This window comes from Dicentrarchus labrax, unplaced genomic scaffold (assembly GCF_905237075.1).
Source record: "Dicentrarchus labrax unplaced genomic scaffold, dlabrax2021, whole genome shotgun sequence".
NCBI classification, from domain to species: Eukaryota; Metazoa; Chordata; class Actinopteri; family Moronidae; genus Dicentrarchus; species Dicentrarchus labrax.
Genome location: NW_026136701.1, coordinates 15,273,191 through 15,296,849, shown reverse-complemented (window position 1 = coordinate 15,296,849; position 23,659 = coordinate 15,273,191). Strand labels below are relative to the sequence as shown.

The 23,659-nt window shown below is 41.8% G+C and overlaps 1 protein-coding gene across 3 annotated transcripts in view; it reads right to left on the bottom strand.

The window, feature by feature from the left end:
• Positions 1–22,702, bottom strand: part of LOC127362627 (tensin-3) — a 32,134-nt gene extending 9,432 nt beyond the window's left edge. Inside the window, exons 1-13 of one of the 3 annotated variants that reach the window (XM_051398616.1) lie at positions 22,345–22,677; positions 14,739–14,906; positions 14,475–14,525; positions 14,116–14,238; positions 13,757–13,821; positions 12,660–12,743; positions 10,971–11,083; positions 10,423–10,483; positions 10,178–10,253; positions 9,961–10,090; positions 9,665–9,730; positions 8,425–8,526; positions 2,429–3,640 (exon numbers count right to left, since the gene is read on the bottom strand). In XM_051398616.1, coding sequence (XP_051254576.1) covers positions 2,429–3,640; positions 8,425–8,526; positions 9,665–9,730; positions 9,961–10,090; positions 10,178–10,253; positions 10,423–10,483; positions 10,971–11,083; positions 12,660–12,743; positions 13,757–13,821; positions 14,116–14,238; positions 14,475–14,525; positions 14,739–14,891 — 2,236 coding nt within the window. In that variant the 5' untranslated portion in view covers positions 14,892–14,906; positions 22,345–22,677. Of the gene's footprint in view, positions 1–2,428; positions 3,641–8,424; positions 8,527–9,664; positions 9,731–9,960; positions 10,091–10,177; positions 10,254–10,422; positions 10,484–10,970; positions 11,084–12,659; positions 12,744–13,756; positions 13,822–14,115; positions 14,239–14,474; positions 14,526–14,738; positions 14,907–22,344 lie in introns of all 3 variants that reach the window. The other 2 variants (XM_051398626.1, XM_051398634.1) reach the window with 2 other exon arrangements.
• Positions 22,703–23,659: the final 957 nt, after the last annotated feature.

The following is a 23,659-nucleotide window of genomic DNA, read 5'->3' as shown; positions in this document are numbered from 1 at the left end:
CTGTGTGTGTTGGGGGTTTCAATGTTGTGACTACTCTGAAGAGTGCTACCACTCAGCACTAGGGTGTTAATTTGAGCCCTCCCAGTGAGCTCCAACCTCCCAACCCTGAAGAATGCTAATGGTGCAGAAGTGCTAATGTCAGGGATCATTACTCACTTTGTCTGGGGCGACTATGGATGACACAGTGTTTCTCTATGCATGCATCACTTTTTTCATCCTATACATCCACCTACAGGATTTTATGCATGTGTGCATTATTGATCCAGAGAATAGGTTTTCTTTAGTTTATATGAGGTATGAGAAGCAGTCACGAGACAAGCAAGCATGGATCTATATGATGTGGTTGCTATCACGCAACAGAGACAAACTCTCTTCTCTCCAATGACTCACTTTCAGTGCCATCACTTCTGTAATCTAATACACCCTCAAGAGTAGGGTTGGGCAAGATGAGGATAAATACAGTATTGTGTGGAAATAGAGATTTGGCAACACCATACCACAAGTTGTATCAGACCATTGCAAATCAATGAGCAGGGCTGCTTTAAGGCAGTATTGGCTTTAAAAGGACTTGTGAATATTGATACTAACATAAAATGCCTGCTGCAGGTTTATTTTAGATACATATTGTATTTTTGTATCTTGTGCCATAATCTTGTTTTAGGTGTTAGTTAGTAAAAATAATAACAACATGGGAGACTTGGTGTAATGATGTGATGGGCACGAGCAGGAAAAGCATGACTGTTCTAGTTTGATGAATACTGGTAGCAAAAAGAGCTTGAACTGCTTTAAATGGTCAAACTGAATTATTCATAAAAAGTCAACAGAATTTAACCAGCCTTTCTTTGTGACAACTAACTTTTGCTCCAAATTCATGTTATAATGCAGCTGGACAGACTGACTCAGACCTATGACTCCTGTTACCAGTGCCAACATATAAAAGCCAACATTAAAAAGAAACAATCCATTACTTCCTACAGGTTACTTGCAAATTAGCAAAAGTTATAGCCTTCAGCATTTGTTTTTTGGAATGACGCTCCTGTGTAGTTGATATGCACGGACAGGTATGCTTTTGGAATCAAATGGAAAAAACATTGCCTCTGGGCTCACTTGTTCCTTCCTTGGAAATTCCTCAGGCCTCCCCATCTTGTGCCCCCTGCAACCACACGTACTGGAGTGTGATTCACGCACTGCTAACACCGAGGCAGCTTTCTGCATTTTCTCTGCCTCACTGGTTTTCAGCTAAAGAAATCCCTTGATTTGCTGCTGTTATGAATATTTTTGAGTCGACAGTACGCTGATAACCTACAAGGGCAAGGCGAATTTGATATAAAAAAGCCAAAATCTTTGTAGCATTGGAAAGAGATAGTCATCAATGTTTTGCTTGTGAAAACAATTACAAGAAGTTGCTACATTCTTCCAGTTCTGTTAACAATCACTGCGGGGCAAACAAACTTAAAGATAGACAGAGGAATTTTGTAATCTTGCAATTTCTATAAAGATTCTACAGCACGCAACAGCAATGGAAACACATTGTGAACTCTTGTGCAGTGTTTGAAGATCATAGACTGCATCCTTGAATGTTGCCCTGGGATCAGTTTCAACAAGAACAAAGTGGAAATAACTTTAGTGGATATCTAGGGTAGATACAAGAGTCATTATGTTGCATAACTTCTGTCTGCACAACAAACCTAACAACAGCAATCACAAGGAGATGTTTTATGATTACTGTAACATATCATTGATAAGAACTGAAAAAGGTCTGAACAGGCAGGTGGGAGTGTGATGAACATGAGAATACAATAAGGAGAACATCTATTAGAGATGACTTACATTAAAGAAAAGAAATTGTGTGTGTCTTTTAAGTACAGTAATGCTTAAACCCTCTTCTACGCACAACAATAGGCAGTCGGTCTATGGGATTTTGTAAATATCTGTATTCCTCACTGCGCAATCTCTATAATCAAACACTGAAAGCAATGTTCAGAAAGGCCGATGACAGCTGCTCTCCCTCTCTTCATGTACCATACTGATCCTCTAGTCAGATAGCTATACAGACAAGTCTAGACGGCGCCCTTTCCTCAGAAACATACTGAAAACATCTGAAAAACCTGGCAACAACCCTGCTATTTCTGCCACTAAAACACGCCAGGTGGGAGAGGGGGAGAAGGTGTGCTTTCTTGAGTTAACTCTGTAATGGAGGAGAGGAAAAGCTGATGGAGCTTGAGAGGAACTAACTTCGCTTTAAATAAAATACTAGCATATTAATTAAAGTTGTTTCATTACTTCTATCTTTGACATGTTTATTAGACATTTCTAGCAAAACAGCTCTTCTGGTTTCATAATAACTGTCACACATTTCTTTTCACAACCACACTTCCAGACCACACCGCATCACCATCACCACACCCAGACTGTCTGACTGTCTTACCTGTCTGCTGTGTGTTTTTCAGGGTCACTGCGTTATTATCGTTGAATCTGAGATTGATGCCGTTAGAGCATTTGGAGACTGAGCCGTTCACATGCAGACCGCCGTTCCTCTTGACTGAGCTGCTGTGGCTTGACACCGGCACAAATGTGGGATCCAGGTCCATGATCAGCTGGTTGAGCTGGTCGATGGAGTTGTCGATGTCCATCGTTAGAGATTTGAACTCCTCATCACGTTTGTTGTTGTTGTTATTGTTCTGCATTGCCTGCTCCTTGTGTGGCGCTCTGTTTCTCAGAGCATCTGTCACCATGTCCCTGGTAGGGCCCTGTGGTTCAGCAGGCAGGCCTGCTTTGGGGGAACTGCTCCCTTGCTTGTTCCCTGGGTATCTTTCTGTGTCGTTTCCATCCTCAGGCATGTAGATAAACTGTTGTGCAGCGACCATCTGCTGCTGGCGAACCCAGGACTGTGTGGAATAGCTTCCCTGTCTGTAGACATGCTGCTTGGGCATGGAAGCACTGCTGGGATTAGAAGAGGCCACAGAGTTGCTCCTGGAGCTCAGACAGCCCCTTCTCGCCTCAGCGTAGGCTCTCTCGTACTCCTCTATGGGAAGGGGTGCAGGGTGATGGAGGTGGTGCTGGCTTTGGCTATGCTGCTCCTCCCCTCCGGGACTCCCACATCCATCTGACAGCAGGGAGTTCTGGCTGCTCTTGTGGCAGGAGGACGACAAGGTTCCTAAACTGTCCACACTGTGCAGATCATGACCTGTGATGACCTCATCATCCAGGATGTCTGTTTCCCTCTCTCGGGGTCTGGGGTCTCTACTGATGTGCACTTGTGCTGGGACTATCTGCTGAATGCCCACTCTAGGGCCTTGATCATCCATCTCCTCCGCTGAGGGGTCCTCAAGTCCAAAGCCACTTAAAAGGCGCTTAAGCTGGACTTTTTCCTGCTTGCTGGGACCCTGGTTAGACTTGATGTTGGCTGTGGTGGTAGTGGTGGTGGTGGTGGTGGTGGTGACGACAGGTGTGGGTCTGTCTGCCCACAGAGAAGTGCTAGACAGGCCGGAGTCGCTGCTCACAGAGAGGGCGTGGTCGCTGTGGTCAGGGCTGGATGTGGCGGAGGTTGTGCGGGTCCCTCGGCCCAGTGTGGTCTCTCCTCCGTTGGGGATCCTCTTGTTAGCTGCTTTGTCCTGGGTTAGGCCTTGAGAGGGTGGCGCTGCAAAATAGAAGAGATGCAGCGCTTCATACAGTCAGCTGGTATGGGCACACGTACACAAACAGAGACGTACAAACGGCCGCACTCACGCAGACGAACACAAAACCAGAGACACAACAAGACACTGTTAACATGCACAGTCATGTCATCCCACACAAACTCCATCATTCAGAATCTCTTATTGAGAAAGCTCAACACTTACAATCACATCTCACCTGACAAAGACAATACTCCAGACAATACAGAGCAAACATCAGGCCGTACAGAACTAGGACATCGGTACATTGACAGGGAAAAACATGTGAATTGTGTTACAGAAGTGAGACAAATCACCTAATTAGAATTAAATCTTTAGAAGATACTTAGAAGAATCACCAAAAATATTAAAATCCCCTCCTTTTGATATTCTAATCTGACTTTATTCCAAGTAAAGATATTCCAACAAGCGACAGGCCGACAGGTGAACCACTGCTAGTGCAGTGTGCGCAGCAGACAAAAGGTGTTCCACATGCTAAAGGTTATATAAGAGATGTTAAGTCTTCTGCACGCCGCTACGAGAGTCTGACGGCTGTGGATGTGTAGAGTCTGACCCCTGCATTCCTCACACTGCTGTGATTCATCCACCCTACTCCCTCTCGCCTGCCCCTTGACCTCCAGCATATGTCCAAACAACCTCCTTAATCCTCAGAAGTCATTTTGCAAGGCAGAGTCAAATCCATCACAACAGAAAACAAAACAAAAAAATCAAGTTGAGCCTTTCTAGACTCACACAAAATGAGGTCTGGAGAAGAGGTGCATGTGAGCAGCGTTGCCAAGTAGGTAGAACTTGCTGTTTCACTGTAACTCTCCCTCTTATTCAACAAAAGAGAGCTGGAACATGACTCCTACACTTCTCCCTCAGTCTAATGCCTTAAATACTTGCCTTTCAGTCAAAGAATGACTGGAGGATCTGAATACCAGACACGCATGATAAAAGCTCCCCCTCCTCTCCAAAAGGTCCTGTATGTATGGCTTTGCCCCCCCCCCCCTGCTCACACAAACACACTAGTTGAACCGACATCCGGCCTTGAGCAGACCCGGCTCAGGCCTCCATGCAGGTCAGTTCCGCAGGGAGTTTTCCAAACAAATCCATCTCGTAACATTCCTTCTGGCAAGGTGCAAGCAGGTTTTTTTTTAAATAGATGTTTCCCCTCTACCTGAATACTGGACATCTTCCTCTGTCACCCCTGTCACCGTCTCATGCCTCTCTTTTCCTTATCCCTCCCCCTCATGGCCACACATCTGTCTCAAGGGAAAAAAAACCAAAATCTCTTACCTTCGTGGCCATTGCCAGGTAAGCTCACAACACAATCCCAGTGTCCGGTAAAACAACATTTGAAAAGGAGAAGGGCCAACGCAGACACACGGGAGAGGACATGGCTTTTCAGCCAGCAGATAATGGTCAGGGTCAAATCAAGAGAGTTCGGGTAAGTTGGCCCTGCTTTCTTTCTCTGCTGAGAAGGTGAGAGTGTTTGCACTCCACAGGGGGGGGGGACCTTGAGATCTCCAAATAAGGGCAGAGGAATGTAAACAAGTGGGGCGGGGCTTAGAGGTGGAGGCGGGCCAGAGTGAAGCAGTAACCCGACCTCTTGCCTGGCATTAGGGGACTACCCCACTGGGGAGAGAAGGGGGGAAAAAAAGAGGGAAAGAAAGAAAGAGGGGCGGCCCAGAGAGGATCAGAGAATGAAAACAACATTCCTGCAGCTCCAGACTTTTTCACTCTGTAAAAAGACACTTTTTAATTAAAGCAATCCTTGCCTTTTACTTGGAGCTCTGGGCCATTTTCATGAAAAGCAGGAGTTGTTTTTCTCTCACTCTCGTGTGTCATGAAATTGCACTGCTGCCGTCCTCATGTACAATATCGGCAAGGAAACAGCCCTGGGGTTCCAACAATTGTTTTAAAAACTGTTTTACCTTATTGGAATTGCACTGAAATTAACAAAGCCGGTTAACCGAGTAGGCTCTTAGCGCAAGAAAATCAGTCAAACCTTTTATATATAGCATTCATCATGTCGGTTGTTGTGGTAGGGTCCGTCCATGAATAATCCACCAATTACAGAGCAGGGAGCGGCAAAACCAGAACTGTTCCCCAAGCTGCTGTTGTATCACAGAAGGAGGTCCGGTTGTGTTTGGCTATGCAATTACCCAACCTTTCCATTCCCCCTCTGCTACTACTATACCGCACCTCCTGAATGCCTAATCTATGAGTCGAAAGCATAATAATGATCATCAACCTCATTTTCTTCCGCCCAAGTTTCTACACATGCCTCCGATGTGTACAGACGTCAGCCCCTCTGGGAAATGTATCTCATACTATAGAAAGTGTAGAGAGGAACTATTGAGGGAAAACTCACATTATGTAAGAGTTAAACTGTGTAAAACATTTTCTACACATACCCCTAGTAGTATCTTGCCATGCAGACAGTTTTATTTGCCCAGGTTTTGAGAATTCTGCCTCCACTTCAATGCCATGAAGGTGAATAAATTTTTTTAAGCTGTGCCCCAAACAATGAAAACTACATTTAAAAAACATTTCTTTCCAGAAACAATATCTCAGTTATTCTGGGTAATCCATAGAGTGCTGTGAATAGTTTTCTCTCTTTTTGCAACTTTTTTATTGATATTTTCAGCTAAAGTGTGGGGTTTTACATGGGCAACTGAATACTTGTACAGGAACAGGGTTACATTTTATTACCACATATATATAGGCTAGTCATTTCAATGTAACGGCTTTCTTGCTAGCAGCCATAAGTATTTTTATAGAGATATTCATCCTGAGCCAGAGGTTTATCTTATGCTCAAGGTATAATGTGACAAAATATCTTTAATAACCTCTTGCTGAATGAAAAATAAATAAATAAAAAGGACAGTCCCCGGAAATACGATCCTGAGCCTTCAGCCATGTTTTACCCACACAACATAACTACACAACAGAACTCATCAGGACCATGAATTGGTGGTCTTTAGTCTGGTTGTTTTATATAATACACCAGGACGTCTTCCTCAGGTAAATCAAGGCCTCTTCCACATTCTTTTGATACGGACTGCAATTTTTGTCGTTTTGTATTCGGTTATATAATTGAGATATTAGATGTTTGTTGCTATGAACAGTTTTCATTGAACGAGTCCTTATAAAAACTATCCAGAGTATTAGGAACGCATTTTCTGGAAAGAGATGTTTTAAAAGTTTTAGCATTTTTTAAATGTAATTTTTCAGTGCACACGAATGAAATTCCATTCACCTACATTGCATTGGACTGGCAGTGGAAATCTAAGACACATCACAAAACTGAAATCTGCATGGCTATATACCGCTTTTTTTGTAATTTGGGTTTTTTGACAGTAAACTTTAAGTAAACAACCTTCTAGAAAAACAGTCTTTTAAAATTCAGTGCTGAATTCACACGTGGGGATAAACACACACTCTCACTGGTGATTGAAGAAAAGCCATCGAAGTAAATTAGGTTTTCTTTTCACAACCTTAGCACTACAGTGGCAAACGTTTTTTAGACTTCCTCCTCTTGACCAACTTCTGAGTGACAGCCTCAAACTGAGCCTGGACTGGTGGTAAGTAGATGTAGAATTCCAACAAAGCTCCCAGTCTTCCCTCTCAGATGTAGTGTTTACATGAGAAGACAAAGCTGTAAATATCCCACATGAATGCTTTGGAATAAAGGCATGAGAAAAAATTGCTCCTTTGTTGATGTCTTTGCTTTGCTTTGATGAATTCTTAAATTTGAGTGTTTTTCTCTTTTATTGCATTCTCAGAGGTGTGCGTAAAACTCTATATGGCTGTGCTGGGGTATTTTAAATGAAAATAAATAAAGCAGCTCATTTTCATCAAACTGAACTTAGCTTATAAAAACACTCAATGAATACTGGGAAAGGGTGGATCTGTGTTTTAATGCTACCACCACGTCGCTCTATTCTGGGAGGTTGTTGTGAATTCTGTGGTTGAGTGGAGAGCAACAACCACAGCTAGGACGGGACGCCCCGACAGGGTGGCTCTGAGTGTGAGTCTGTGTGTGTCTGTGCGGGCGCTAGAGTGAGTGCATAGAGCATAGACAGTGTGTGTGTGTGTGTGTGTGTGTGTGTGTGCGCGCGCATGTGTGGGATGGTTAAAGCATGCCTATTCATTTGATAAAACAACAAAATAGAAATCTCTTGAGAACTAACTGTTCTTCCTCTGAACTCAGCATTCCTACATACAACAACTCTCCTCCCTATCCCCCCACACAGAAACAACACTGTTTGTCATGCCCAGCATAGTGCAACCTAGAGGTACGTTTTAGCTTTCATTTCCTTTCCTCGCCATAACAGAAGTTGTGTTTCCACAGGGCCAGCCAGCCTGCCTGCCTGGGATTTAAGTCCCACTCATGAGTAATAACTTCTGTTAGCAACGATTGAAACATAAACCAAGTGGTGACTGCGTGCATGTTAATGCAATCACACTGCAGTGCCTCAGTAACATGGAGCACAGGACCTGTCACGCTGTGTTAATTCCCTGAGAGAAAAAGAGTTTGTGTGTGTTTGTGGAAGTGAGAAACAGAGAGAACATGTTAAAGTAATAGCGCAAGAAAGGGGGGTAAACTTAAAGTCTGAATAACACCCTATGCATACTTCTTCCATTCACAAAGCAGCTACTGATGTTTTCACTCAGAGTCTGATTTATTAGGCAGGATTCGGCACTGTCATAACAAAGTCTTGTGAGTCATGTAGTGACTAATGCAGCATAGTAACAATACCTTCCCCATCACAGATGTTCTGGTAGGAGTCCCAGCGGATTAGAGGATCTGCTGTGTTGTAGTCCACAATAACATCCGCCCCATTTTGCCACCTGTCAGCACCTGGACCCGAAAAATAACATTATTGAGATATTGTATCAAGGTGTTTAACACAGGAAGTAGCACAAAATACTATTCGTCATTATGTTAATGTAAAAAACTAAATAATGGCTCATGGGAAGATAAAGGATATTGATTAGAAGACTTTGATATGATCAGCTTCCAGTGGAATTTTATCACTATGATATGATAATTCCTGCTCATTTCATATCATCCAGTCCTGAAGAAATTTATTATCTGCAAATCTCACTACTCAAACAATAAACAATACAAAACATAACAAAATAAAAGGTTTCAGTGTTTCCTTAACATTCTACTAGATTTACCAGGTGCAAAAGCCTTAAAGTATGCTTATTCCCTTTCTAGCGGAGAGTGAGAAAATTTGTATATATACTACGTTAGCTTAGCTTAGCACAAAGACTGGAAACAGGAAAAACAGCTAGCCTGGCTCAGTCCAAAGGAAAACTAAGATTGTTTTTGTTTTTACATTGTGTAAGTATTTAACGAACCAGACATAATGTGTTGATTAATGAACTTTAGAGGCGGTGGTAGTTTGTTTTTAACCTTTGTACTGAGCCAAGCTAGCTGTTTTCCCTTCCTGTCTTTATGTGAAGTTCAGCTAATATTTTAATTTTCATATTTAGCCTAGCGTGCAGACATGACAGTGATATCAAACAAGACAGTGAATAAGCACATTTCCTAACTATTCCTTTAAAAAATAGCCTCATTTTATCATGGAATAATAATAACAAATAAAGTCCACACAAACTTCATTCAAAGTTTCATTTTCACCTCTGATGATGTAGATTGAAATAATATCCACACCATATTGCTGCGGGACTACTACTACTACTACTACTACTACTACTACTATCACTATCGAAGACACACAGACCCACAACATAGTTTTCCTCCTGTGGGGCTCTGGGGCAGCACATGCTGTGCTTCTTTACCTCTCTGTCAGCACACACTTCACACTACATTTCCCCTCTGCAGCATTCCACATCCCTTCTCACCAGGGGGCAGAGGGGGAGGAACACAGGACAGCACGAAGGGAAAAATGGAAAAAGAAACTGTCTGCTTTTCCAACTACCTCTCCCTGTAGCAACTTTTCAAAAAAACTGAAGTGTTAGGAATCTACCTGGGATCCTCTCTGGTCCCTCGGAGAACACCAGCTCCACTTTACCATAATCTGCAAATCTGGGATCTGGAATGTAAGCACACAGGAATGCCATTAGTGTGGCCACTCAGAAATGGGAAGATGAATGCCGTTTCTGTCAGTACATGTAACATGTTTGGGAAAACAAGATTATTGGTCTCAAAGTGCCAATTCTAAATTAAGTCCAGGCCATGCCCTGCAGATGCTGTATGGACCTTGAGTTGCTGTAAACTAAAGGCAGCACGTCAAGACCTGTTCTCAGGGGGTTTCAGGTCTACCTTTGTTGGCAGTCTCCATGTCCTCTTTTTCAAACATCAGGTTGTAGCCCTGCACTGCTCCCGTGTGGAACTGCAGCCGGAAAACAACTTCACGTTCTGAAGTCATGTCACTCTTGTGATAGCATTTAATCTACAAAAGAACATACAAAAATACTGTGATTACTATAATCAATACTGATGTCAGAAACTCTGAAAAGGCATCTTTTGATTTTCGTACCATGATGTCTCCTTTAAGGAGCTGGGCAGGCTCCAGGGTGATGCATACCCGGTCTCTGTGGCCTGGACCAATGTGACTGGAAGAGAAACAACAGATGAGTCAGTGAAAGTGAGTTTGGAAGCAATCACAGATATTTATAGAGAGCAGTAACTCTAAATTAAAATCAGCATTAAACTGAGTAAAACAGAAAATTGCTTTGATGTGAAGTCAGCAATATTAACATCACTCCACCACAAGCTACTTACTAGATTCCAGATGAATACACCGCTTGCATTCCCTGGTAAACCTTGATGTACGGACGACATACTGGGAAAAAAAGAGATTAATTCTCAAATAAATAATAGTCAAAAGTTCATTGATAACGTGAGCTTAAGTAGCCTGCTAGGTAAGATCTTCACAGGTAGCCTCTCAGATTGTTTTGCTCAGAAGTGTGATAAGCTGTTGTTATGAGAAAGACATTTCAGCTCCACAATGTGACGAAGACCTCTGTTGTTTCAGTGAAATTAGAGAAAACAGCAATTAACAAGCAAGCATGGGTGTGAATTCCCATGGATTTACTGGGAACCCATAAAGAAGTTCCCCTCTTCAGTTCTGTTTATGCAAGTAGCTCTATCTGTCTGAGCATGCATGTGTGTTGGAAAAAGAAAAAGATATAAAGTACAGATAAGTCTCCATCTTGTTTACTGCTCCAGCTCTGATGTGGTTGTGTCTGGATTCTTGTATACTGTCATGGTAGCAACAACTGTATTTTCATTGGGAGAGGCAGCTGTGTGTAGTGGTAAACAAGTTTAACCTCCAGTGGCGTCAAAGTTTGGTATCCCGTGAAGAATGACGCAGTGCAGGAACAATGGTGAGGCATTGATCTTCATGGATCCACTTAGAAGACTGTTGAGGATCCAAACATACCTGACATGAAAGCACAGAGCTGGATGTAAATAATATGCAATATATATGCAAAGTATTCCCACAACCAATAACATGCTCATTAATAGATATCAAACATAATTTTTTTAGTGACAGACCGAAATGTGTCTGCAGTCAAATCTGTCAAGTAGTTTTGTTTCCTTTCTTTTAATCATATAAATATTATAATCACTACAACTTTGCACACTTTAGACTGTATTTTACTAAGTCAAAGTTAAGGGGTACTCCAAAGATGTATCACAAGGGGCGAGATATACAGGCTTTTAATCTCTTGTATGAGTCAAAATCCACAATGCAACTTAATTAAATTTTTTCATTTTGTCTCTGCTTGGAAAATGTCCTCGTCTTCACTATGAAGCTACTAGTTTGTAACTTTCAAAAAAAACAAACAATTGTAGTCTCAAAACCCAAACTGAGATAACCCTGGTGACATCACGATGACATAATCAGGGTTATTTTCTCAGATTTAACAATAGTACAAAGTTTTGGAAAAATCCGCCTATTCACTTTAGCGTTACAAGAGAAGATCAATACCACACTCACTTCATTACATTGAATATTAAGCTAGCAGCAGCAGCGGGTTAGCTTAGCTTAGCACAAAGACCAGAAACAGGGGAAAAAAGATAGCCTGGCTCTGTCAAAATAAAGAATACCAACAATCTGCCTTCGAGAACATCTATAGCTAACTAAATAACATGTCATATGTCATTTGTTTAATCTGTACAAGAATCAAAGTGTAAAAACAACAATTTGTGATTTTATGGGTGTTTATGTGCCAGACAACTCATTTTCTGGTAGTAGTGAATTCCCACTGGTTGCCTGGCAACTTCACACATTTGACAAGACTCCAGACTCCCTGACACGGCATATAATGTGTTAATTTGTGAGCTTTAGAGGTGCTGGTAAGTGGATTTTGTTGGCTTTGGACAGTACCAAGCTCCCCTTTTACAGTCTTTATGCTAAGCTACGCTAAGTAGCTGCGGGCTGTAGCTTCATATTAAACATACAGACATTATCATTTAACTCTCAGCAAGAAAGCACATTAATTACCATTTTCCAAAAAGTCAAACTACTGCTGTAAGAAAAGTTGTATTCCTCATAGTAAAGCATAGGAAAAACTCCCATCTTGGTTTTGGTACTGAAATTCAGGTACCAAATCTGTGTAATAGTATAAAAAAAACTATAATTATATGAGCTCATCTGTCTATGTTGTAATTGCTAAATGTTTATCTCACATAAACTTGGGGTCAAGAAGACAGCTTGGAGAAACTGGAACAAGAGCCATCAGTGCGGGCAATGATGATTCACAGCAATACACAGGGTCAGGATTACACCAGATCACCATGGGGTCCCATTCTCATTACAATGATCAACAATGGTGGGCTTTTCAGTGAAGAAAATGGACAAACAGCACCAGGACATGCAAAGTTTTATATTGAAACAGGTGCGTCTGGGACATGAATGTGTTTTGATGTGGGTCAACAAAGCACCAGTCAAACAACACATGGACAGACGCATGTTGCTAGAAAAAAGGGCGTGCTTGAGTTTTGGGTCTTACCGTTTCTGTGAAGGTGTCATCAGAGTTGAGACCTTATCATCATAGTATTTCCTCATCGCAAAGCGGTCCAATGCCTGATCAGCACTTTGAGGGAGACAGAGAGACACATTAAACACTTTAGGTAATTATGACTCCAGAGAGAGATTACACTTCGCTGCTCTATAATTGAATAATGTTAACCCTAACTTAAATTAGGACACACACACGCAAACACATGCATAATGGACAAGAGTGAAAGTAACCGGAGAGACAGGGGATTCCAGCAGAGAGGAAGAGAATGCCAGCCTTAAGTAAACACGGAGGGGGAGAGGAGGACAGAGTGTGTGCACAGCTCTGCTATTCAGACAGACCTAAAACCAACAGGCGCTGGAGCCTTTTCACCACAGCTCTGTTTCTCTCTCGTCGGCCCTCTCCCTCTGCCCCCACTATCCCCAAATCTATTCCATTGTAAATCTGCCTCATTGTTTCCCTATCTCTTCCTCTACCTCTTTTTACCCTCTGTCTTTCGTATCTGCCATGCCGACCCAGTCTTCCTCAGTGGGACGCAAGGGCTAAGTTGAAGGCCAATGTGTGCTCATTCCACAATGACTTCTGTGTGCAGAAAGGATCTTCATAGTGGCATAACACCAGGTCACCCTTTCCTAATGTTTGCTGCATTTCTTTACTTAAAGGCTTAGTATAACTGACAATGGTTAGAAAATTTAGAATCGGTTTTCATCGTGATGAATGGATTTTGTGAAACTGACACTGTGGCCAGAAGCTATTACAGTAACTAACATGTTTCCGAGTTGATTCATGCAATTCAATACGGGGTGATTCATGGCTTAAACTGTGCGGTTGTCTTTGAAAGAGGTGCCTTTTCTTTGACTCACTTTCTGAATCACCTTGACCCTACATTGAAAAAAGGTAAAGAAATCATCTGTGGTTAGGCAATGACGTTGTGGTCTACGGAATGAGTCTTCTTCAACTGTTGTGGGTTGTTGTTGATATCATTCGCTGCCATGGAGAGTGGGTACACTCATTTTATGATAAATCCTGACTTTGGAGCAAACAACATTTAAAGCTACATGAAAAATGTGACGCATAGTAGTGGTTACCTGGCGGACACGTCGGTGAAATGCACAAAGGATGAAATGATGACTCCAATTCGACCCTTGCCGCCCTAAAGAAACAAGAAACGCCACAGGGATTATTCACTACACATGCAACACTTGTAGTTTTTGCTGTTTTAAATACTTACATACTCAATACTTAAAGATTCCAGTATTTGACAGATTTTTTTTACTTTATATGGCTGCTTGTGAATATCTAATGTCATAGAGAAATACTTAAGACACTTTAGATGCCAAAATTTCAATCACAATGTATTTAAATCCAGAACAATCGCCTAATTATTACTATTAAATTAATACAACACTGAGATACAGCTGCTACAAAACAACCTGCAGATGCTTACCCTGCAGTGTATAACCACCACGTGAAGAGGGTCAGCGTTGAGCCAGCTCTCCATGGCCTTACAGATGGTGCAGATCTTATCCAGAGGTGGAGCGTGCATGTCTGGCCAGCCTGTATCCAATGTCTAAAAACACATCACTCACTGTAAACATACAACTCCCTGTGCGTTACCAATTAATAGTATACTGTATACTTTAGCTGGTTAGATAGAGCTGAGCAAAGAGGATAAACAGAGGTCTATTTTGCCATTTAAATGTACTGTATTTGTTATTTTTCAAATTGATCTATATTTATATACTCATCCTGCTATGACTATATTAGCTTATTTTATGTAGATGACACAGTGTCACATAAACCTACCTTGGGGTTCATTCTAGAGAGATCATGTCTTTTCTCTGACAGGTTGATAATCTAAAGAGAACACACAACAGAGCCCATGACTTGAAAATGTTGTCTCAAAGATTGCCGCATTCTGCTTTAACACTGCGTCTTAGATTACTCTGAGGTCAATACTCTCATGTCAATATCCAATCAGCCCCGACATCAATACTGTTTGCACTTTGACACTTGACTTCAGCTCATTTCAAGGTGAGACGGTGAGCAGCGCATGGATGGAGCACTGACCAGGTAATTATCTGCATGCTTGGACTTGAGCATTCGTGTGACATCCTTCAGGTTGTGAGAGTAGACCTCCTCTGAGCACCCTCGGGGGAAGGACACAGCGATGATACGTTCCGTGATGTACGTCAGGTCGAGTTCGTATCCCTCCTCCATCATGAATCTTGGGACTTCCTGTTAAAAATAACGAAGCAGAGACACAGGCCCTTCAATTACCTCACGCTTTAGGCAGGTGACTTTGCTCGAGTCAATATTTGATGGTCAAAGTCCTCAGCTCTAGTCATTGTGTCCACGCTTCCACACAGATATCTTTAGAGACTGACCTCAATTCCAGATTGTATGACAGAGGGTGTCTTGTTTGCACAGAAACGGTCAACAGTGTGTGTCACAAATACTGTAGCGGTTGAAACGAAACAATATATCAAGGACGTGTGAGAGATGATTGCCACTTATCTCTGCAGCAAAAAAGAGACACGGTGCAGTGGTATCGAAAGACTGACCACCAGCAATCTAGTATCCACTGTCAGTCAGTCAGAGCAACAATGACAAAGACAAAAAAAACTTTCAAACAACTCCGGTTGAAACCAGTTGCTGTAAATCCCTGAGTGATGGCGTGTCCCTGTGACCTCATGGCCATGCACTTCCTGCAGTGGTGGTCTAGAGAGAGCCTGTCTCACCCCACCACATCCACAGACTCATCCCTTACCCTCTTATCTAGTCATCTCAGTATGCTCTATGCCGGTTTTGTCAGCCAGAGAATATCTAAGTGTTGCCTGCTATCACCAGTGCTGACACCATTAGTCGATTAATCAATAAGTCACCTGACAATGTTTCAAGTGACCATGAACATTTGTTGTTTCCAGCTTAATAATTGTAAGGATTTGCTGTTTCTCTCTATTGTTCTACATGATTTTCAAATGAACATATTCAGGTTTTTGACTGTCGGTCGGACAAAACCCACAATTTAAAGTCATCATCTTGAAGTTTTTGACCAAATTTATGACATTCTATGGACTAAAAACATTACTCTAAAAAAACAAAAAAAACAATCTACATATCATTTTTATTGGGAATTAAAAACAGTGATGAGTTGCAGCCGTTGCCTCTGGTGCACTAAAGAAAGTCACAGCTACAGCAAAAATACATATGCTGCTCCATCTGTCTGGAATCTTCTTAGATCTAAAATTGTAAGGTTTGGTCTCTCTGTAAACTCAAATCACTGCTTCAGAAACTGGACGCGTTGTCTTCTGGCTGCCAATGCTTTTTTGTATTTTAGAGTCATGATGTGTGTTAGTCTCATTACGTTTGGGTTGGTGTTTTATATTTTGTGTTTTTATGCTGTGTTTGCAAGCTATCATAGCCAGGACACTCTTTATATTTTTAATCTTAATGAGGCTTTCTTGGTTAAATTCAGATACTACTTTAGCAGAATGTCGATATCTTAATATGCTTGTCATGTTTTACTTTTTTATTTACTTAAATTAGCATTTTGAACTATGTCATACAACTGTTGTCTGATTTGATTTGGGTGGCTATGACTTTACTTCACTGGCTTCCCCGAAAATTCTTTTTATTGTTTGTTTATGTGACTCATTCTTCTAGTTTTTAGTTCCTATTTTTTCAATATGTCTTCATGCCAGACATTGAATGCTATGGGTTGGTAGACTGTGAAGAAAAATCCATAACTTTAAAGTTCTTTCTAGGGATATGTATATAAAGGTATGTAAATAAACAACAGAAAATGAACAAATTCTTACATTTGAGAAGCTGATTTTTTACTTTAACGATGAATCATTCATGAATAGTTGCCATTTAATTTTCTGCCGGTCAACAAATAAATTAATCTACTAATCGTTTCAGTTCTAGTTATATCAAAACCTGATTTATTAAATTGTGGTCAATAAATCAAACCAAACCAAATCCTACTATTCGGGGTCAGAATTAGGTTGTATGTTGATGACTATAAATAAAATAACTCTATACTCGTGGGTAGCATTTGTAAGAAAAAACTGATCTATTGAGCCTGATAAATGTTTCAGATTTCACACAAGCACACACTCCCACAAACACAAACGCATTCCTCAAGCTGCCAAAGATATCATCATCCTTCTTGAATGACTCCAATTGTTTGTTGTGATTAAAATGATCCATAGTCAAGAATGTGTCCATCAATTAAGTTTGCAATGACTGCAGGCTACAGCCCAACACTTTGAAGGGGGCCACTGAGGGAGCCATAAACTAGGGACAGTGTAGCCACAGCTTAAACCAACCCTCAGAGCGGAATGAAAGAGGCCATGTGTATGAAGAGGTCATCACTCGGGGAAACGGGGCTGGGTGTTTTGTGAGTGTGTGTGTTGGTGGAGGTGGTGGGAGTCGGGGGGGGGGTCCTCAGGGATTGTTGGAACTAATGGTGGGGTTAGTCTATTTCCCCCCGAGACTCTGAGGAAAAACTGTTGACTAATGGGAAATTAATGAAGAGGTTCAGCCAGTACTTAGGCTCTGTGTATCTCCAGGGCAGAGGCATGGGAAGAAGGCTAATGTTTTGGAAGTGTAAAAGTACTATGCTAACTGGAGATGGGAAGGGTATCCATCTAACCAACACTTAACCTCCATGTGACCCAGGAGTGTGAAAAAAAAGTTAATTCATTTGGTGCTGCAATCATGAGTATAAAGATTTTTTGTTTTAAAGGAGTTTTTAAAAAGGTAGACAGTTTTGGAAACACTTTCTTGCTCAGAGTTATATGGATAGATTGATGTCACTCTCATGTCTGGGGTAAAAATTAAGCTAACATTACCGCCAGTAGCCAGTTTGCTAATGGACGACGGAGCGGCTAGCCTGGCACTCTTCATAACCACAAGCAGATACCTAAAGCTCATTAAATAATATATATAATATGGCTGTGAAACCAGCCAGGCTAGCTTTTGCCCCCCATTTTGCATCTTTATGCTAAGCTAAGCTAATGAGCTGCTGGCGGTAGCTTTATCTTCAACGGACAGCCATGAGAGTGATATCAATCTTCTCGTCTAACTTTCAGCAAAAAAGGACATCGTTGTCAAAAAGACAAACTATTAAATTAAGTGACAAAAACAAATAAAGTTTCTAACCAATTCAAATAAAACCCATAAAGATGCACAAAAGTAGCTAAAAAATAAACGATAACATTCGTAAATATCAACCTGAGGCGTATTGATTTTACATTCATTATTCACGAGTAACGCTGCAGCAAACAACATCATTTTCTTACTAGACCTCTCACTTCTCCCACTCATCATTCAAGTTAACACGAGCGACTTGCCCCAGCACGCACTAAAGATAATTGGTCTTTAATTTGCACTGACTGCTTTTGTTCCTGGTTTGAGGCACAGCATTAGCTCACAAAGGCAGAATAAGCAGTGCCAAGGAACTCCAATCCCGAGCCCACCCATGGCACTGTGAGAGCAAGGCTGGTAGAGGGGGCAGGCAGAGAGATCGGAGAAAACAGGTTGCCAGACCCACTGTGGGCAAGCTGCAACAGGTTTACTAAGGTCAGGATGTTGGGGGATTAGGGTGTGTCTGGCTCCCCCAACTCCAGCCCCTGCAGGTAAGAGCTTGACTAGGCTGCGTGGGTGCTGTCAGCCACGTTCACACATGCATGACCATCACTTGGGACCGGCTTCAAATGCCTTTCTTTCAATTACCCAGAACAACGCTGAAAATAAATTAATCAAACATTCCATTGATGAGTAAAAAGACTTAAGTGGGAAGACATCTTAAAGTTCTGGGAGGAAGCCAGTTTCTATTTCGGGAGCCACACCCTCCACCTGGTCCGCACTGCACGGAATCTTCCATTTTGTACGAGCAGGTGAACGACAAGATGAAAGAAGGCTGCATCATGTAACAGGACATAAACTGTAACAAAAAAAAAAGGAGCAGTTCCAGACATCTGTGAGCCCGACCCTAAGGGTTAAACCGTGGCCTAATCATGTGAACAGTGACCTCATGGTTGTTTTCATTTTTGAGTCCACTGCGGTGACAACAGTTGGCAAAAACTGTGCATGCTTGTCTGTCGCAAAATAATAAGTCTCTCCCGAGACTGGGGTTGAGCCACAGCAACCAGAGTCCATCTATGCGAAAGTTTGTTTGTATGTGATCAGGCTGGTGGCTACATGTCTACAGACTCCCTGACTGTATTTTCCATTAGGGATTTCAGTGTGGCCATCATCACGCAGATTGCTTTTACATATTTGTGAAAACCAGTGGAAGAGGAAAATACAGCTATAGGGAGTCTTGGTCAAATGTGGGAAGAGAGAAAATGTATTTACTTACTACTTACGTTTTTTTATTTTTTTCCCTTCAATTGATAGGACAGCTCAAGATAGGCAAAAAAGGGAGACTGAGGGGATGACACAGCAAAGGGCCACGCGTTGGACTTGATCCCATGACCCCTGCAACGAGGACTCAGCCTTGTTACACGGGCGTGATCCCTACTAGCTACCAGGGCACCCCAAATTTAAGGTACAGGAAGCACATAAAAAAAAGCAGTGGCAATGACCATGAAAGAAACAAGTTAAGCTTTAATTGCCATTTGGGCCACTTTTATTTTTTGGCATCTATTCTTGGTGGATCCAATGTTTACTCTGTGAAATGTCAAAAATGTAACATAATTATCATCACAAGTTACCATCAAAGCCCAGAGTTTCACCAGAAAGATACCCACAAAGGATTCCATGTTGAGAAGCAGAAAAGCATTAAATCCTTATATTGGAGGGGCTGCAACCACCAAACTGTAGTCTAGTTTTACCAGATAAGAGACTTAATCTACCTAATTAATTGCTCCAAATTTAAATGAAAGGGTTGCAGATTACTAAACCATGCAAAGCGTGAAAGTGAATTTAATTATAAAAAATAAAAAAATTACACAAACATCACGCCTGCACACATATGAAAGCAATCAAGGCGTCCCATCCCCCATTCACGGCTCTAAAATCTAACTGAATTGCTTCTGTTGGCTCCAGCTTCTAGTTTATGATTGACGTGTTGTGGCAACAGCCTCCATTTTGTGACAACTTAAATATTATTATAGGTCCATTAAACTGAAATTGTGCATCTGAAATGAAAAATGGCTTCACTGATATTCCTCACTAACAGGAGAAGAAAAAAAACAAAACACTTTTCCAACTCCTTGTTACACATCAACACAGACTTTATCGGGTACAGACTGCAGTGCTGCCTCAGCTACGATTAGAGCTCCAATTCAGAGTAAAGCTCATCCAACCCAGCATGTAGGAACTGGCTCTGTTTTGCACCTATGGAAGAAAAAAAAAGCAGCTACACATACATTACACTACTGTCTCTTTGGGAGACACTGGACAGATTAATGATCTCCTAAGCTGTTTGTCTGCGAACCTGTGTAACACCTAAAGTGCCATAAATGCTTCAGGGGGTCTGGCTGCCTGCAGGGGGGACTGCTGGACTCAAAAGCTGTTTTTTATTTATTTATTTATTTTTTTTTCTTAACGCATTTTTACTAAATTTAGCTTTATTTCTTTGTTTGCCCAGCTCATGAAAAGAACTATTCATGCCTGTTGCCATCAGATGACAAGAGTTGTACAACCAGAACAGATTTGTTCCTTTGCCCTTGTCCTCTGGCTGTAGCCCCTGGTTGGTATTTAGCATTCACATCTAATAGCCACCTAATAACTTTGATACCATCAGCTCCACTGTTCCAAACCGCCTAGTATTCATACTTGGCACGAGCGCACGCCTCATACTGCGGGATAACATGTCCACAGTGACATAACAGGCTGGCTGAAGGGCCTGGAGAGGGACAAGGCCACAGTTTGTTCTGGCCTTTTCCTGTCAGGGGCTCTATATGTTTGCGCTGTGGCTTTGACACCCTTTCACTGCTGAAGTACTGGAATAAACAAAACAATGAGAACTATAGAAAGAAAAAAAAGCCACAGGAGGGGGGAGCTGGGTATTTTTAGCAAGTTTAGTTAGTAACTCTGGAACTCTAACATGTATTTTTCCCGCAATTTCACAAGATATTTTGAAGGGAATAAAAATGACAGCACTGGCTCTGAGCAAATCTGTGCACCCTTCAGGCTCCTAAAACACCCTAATTACCGTTCTCTATCCCAGGGTCATAGTGGAATGCGTTCCAAAATGGATTACGTTCCCACTCTCGCTCCCTCATTCCCTCCATCTCTCTTTTTCTTTCTCCTCTTTCTTGCCATTCTTTGCCCCTTTATTGCTTTCATTCTCATTCCTTCTCCAGGTCTCCTTCTCTCCGTTTAATGACTTACACATGTCAGCCAAGTGGCCGTGGCACTGCTGTGACACAGTGAAATGCCCCCAGTGCTCAGTTCCATGCTGTTTCCTCCAGTGTTAGATCACAGTGTTCTGCTTACAGTACACAACCCCAACCCTCTGCCAACCCACCTGTCCAAACCACACTATCAAGATCACCACTCATCAGTCGCTCTGCCAGTCCTTTGTAACTGCGGCCTGTTATCAGCGAGGGGAAAAAAAAAACGGACACTTTGGGTAACTGACGTACATTTCTTTTTCGCCTTGAGGGGCAGATATTGTTTATACGACTCTGACCTCAAAATAGAACCACCAACAAAAGCTATAATTGCCAGCTGAAAAATGTTTCTCCTGTCTCACTGGGTCTGTAATTAAAGCTGATCTTGAAAGAGTTTAGGCTGCAAAATGTTCAGAACGACCTGCATGGTTTATGTTTGGTAGAAAGGTGTACAGGCGGGTGTAAATGCAGGTGTGTGTCTGATTTCCATGCAGGGAAAGGGAGGGACAGATATTCAGGTGAAGAGGGGTGTAGCTGCTGTGATGTAAGAATGCTTGTACATGTCATCAACAATGGCTGCCTGAGAAACATAGCCCTAAGGCCGCAAATACCACGCAGCAGCTGTAGCTCAAAGAAAAAAAGCCAAACTCTCCTATTCTGATCGTCTCCATCATTTATCCACCAACCAAGGGGTCCAAACTGTCAACAAAGGACAATAAAAAAAGGCTTGTTTTTTTGGAGATCTATAGAATACTAGGTACAAGTCTCCCACAAGAATGGCCCCATATGTTTCACATTATAAAAAGGTCTCCAGTACACCATAACCCACAACAGCAAGGAACCCCAAATTATAGCCATTGCAAAACACAATTCATTGAGGAATACTTCTGAAAAGCTAAAAAGACTCACAGAGGTCAAACAAGCTTCAGGCAGTTCAATTCAAAGGCCGTAAATAATACTTTTTCACATAAAAAAAAATAGAAATCACAAGATCAGTGCTTGCTCAGTTTGAATGACTCCCTTCTCTGTCTTCACAGACACACACACACATACATACACACACACACACACACACACACACGCCTGGTTTTAGTGGGACTCACAGCCAAAGTAAATACAGAGCAGAGCCCTGTTTTGCACTTTGAATAAATGAGCAAACTCAATGAAATGTGACTGAGCATAGGGCTAAACAGAAAAGGGGGGGTGTTGAAAGGTACTGCAGTGTGTGGAGGTCTAATCCTGCTTTTAAAAGTACTGACCAGCCGACTTTAAAACCCTCCCCGTTTATGATTGACCGTGGAAAAAGTTCAGACACCATGCCTTACCTTTTCAAACTGAAAGCGACTACTTTGATTCTTCTTTTTTTTCTATTCTGTTTCCCTTTGTCAGTCAGAGCAGCTGAAAGAGAAAGAGTGGAGTAAAGTCCTGATCAAAGAGCCCTCAGCCCCGTCATACAGGCTTAATGCAGGCTGAGAGGCTCATTTTCTTCTGCTGGAATCTGCTCTCAGGTTGGTCACAGCCCGCTCACTTTGTCCCAGCTGGACTCGATGCTCTCCTCGGCCTTTGGCTGTGGCTGTCGATGATAAAAATGGAAGCTTTTTTGCTTGGATCCTGAACTGCTTCTGCTGCCTGCTGCCTCAGCCCAGCCCCCCCCCGAAAGCACACTTCCTCAGTCCAGGCTGCCGCTGCAGCCGCCACAGGTCCTGGCATGGGACAGTCCTCCCACTGCGCTGCTTGGGCTGTCTCCCTTATTCCCTCCCCCTACCTCCCCTCTATCTGGCCTCCTCCCTCTGCCTCTCTCCATTTGTTCTCACCCTCACCCCTCACAAGCAGACGGAGACTTCCTCCAACCAGGACCCCCCAAAAACCCTTCACATGTGGATGAAATAGGAGTGCAGTAGTAGTTTTTTAGTGTGGGTATGGTCCATCATAAGAGTATAAATCTACAAATTGAACAAACAGGTTGCAGACTCAGACATAATCAATTGTTAAGTGATTTATGGGTTGTTGTTGTTGTTTTTTTTTTTTTACATAACCTACAGTAGGCTATAGCCTATCAGGTCAAGTCAGTGTTATTAATGTAGCCCAAAATGTTTGCCTTTATGCCCTTTAAGTGTATTTTCAAAATATAATATATATATATATATATATATATATATATATATATATATATATATATATATAACACACACACACAATTGTTTTACTCTGTTAAGGGGGTAGGCCTAAAAAATATTATTATTATTATTATTATTATTAGTAATTTAAAAAACTGACAGGTCTGAAATGTCCCAATAATCTCCAGTGGTGTCTGAACACACACAATTATCTTCAGGCCACAAAATAAAGATGCTTGAGAAATTAAATGTAATTATTAGTTAATACTATCATATTGGTTATCATACTGTAGGTATGGGTCACTGTTATCAAATTACAAATAGTATCTCATGTATTGGTGGTCAAATTCCCTTTGAGCCCATCAATATTTTCAGCACCGCAGTCCTGCTAATATTATACTATAACCAAAGTGTACAATTTTGTTTCCAATCTGTGTTGAAGTAAAACTTGCTGTTGGGGGGCACACAAGCTTGCAGGCATGCAACATGACAATTAGCGCCATCCAGTGGATGCTGCATTTGG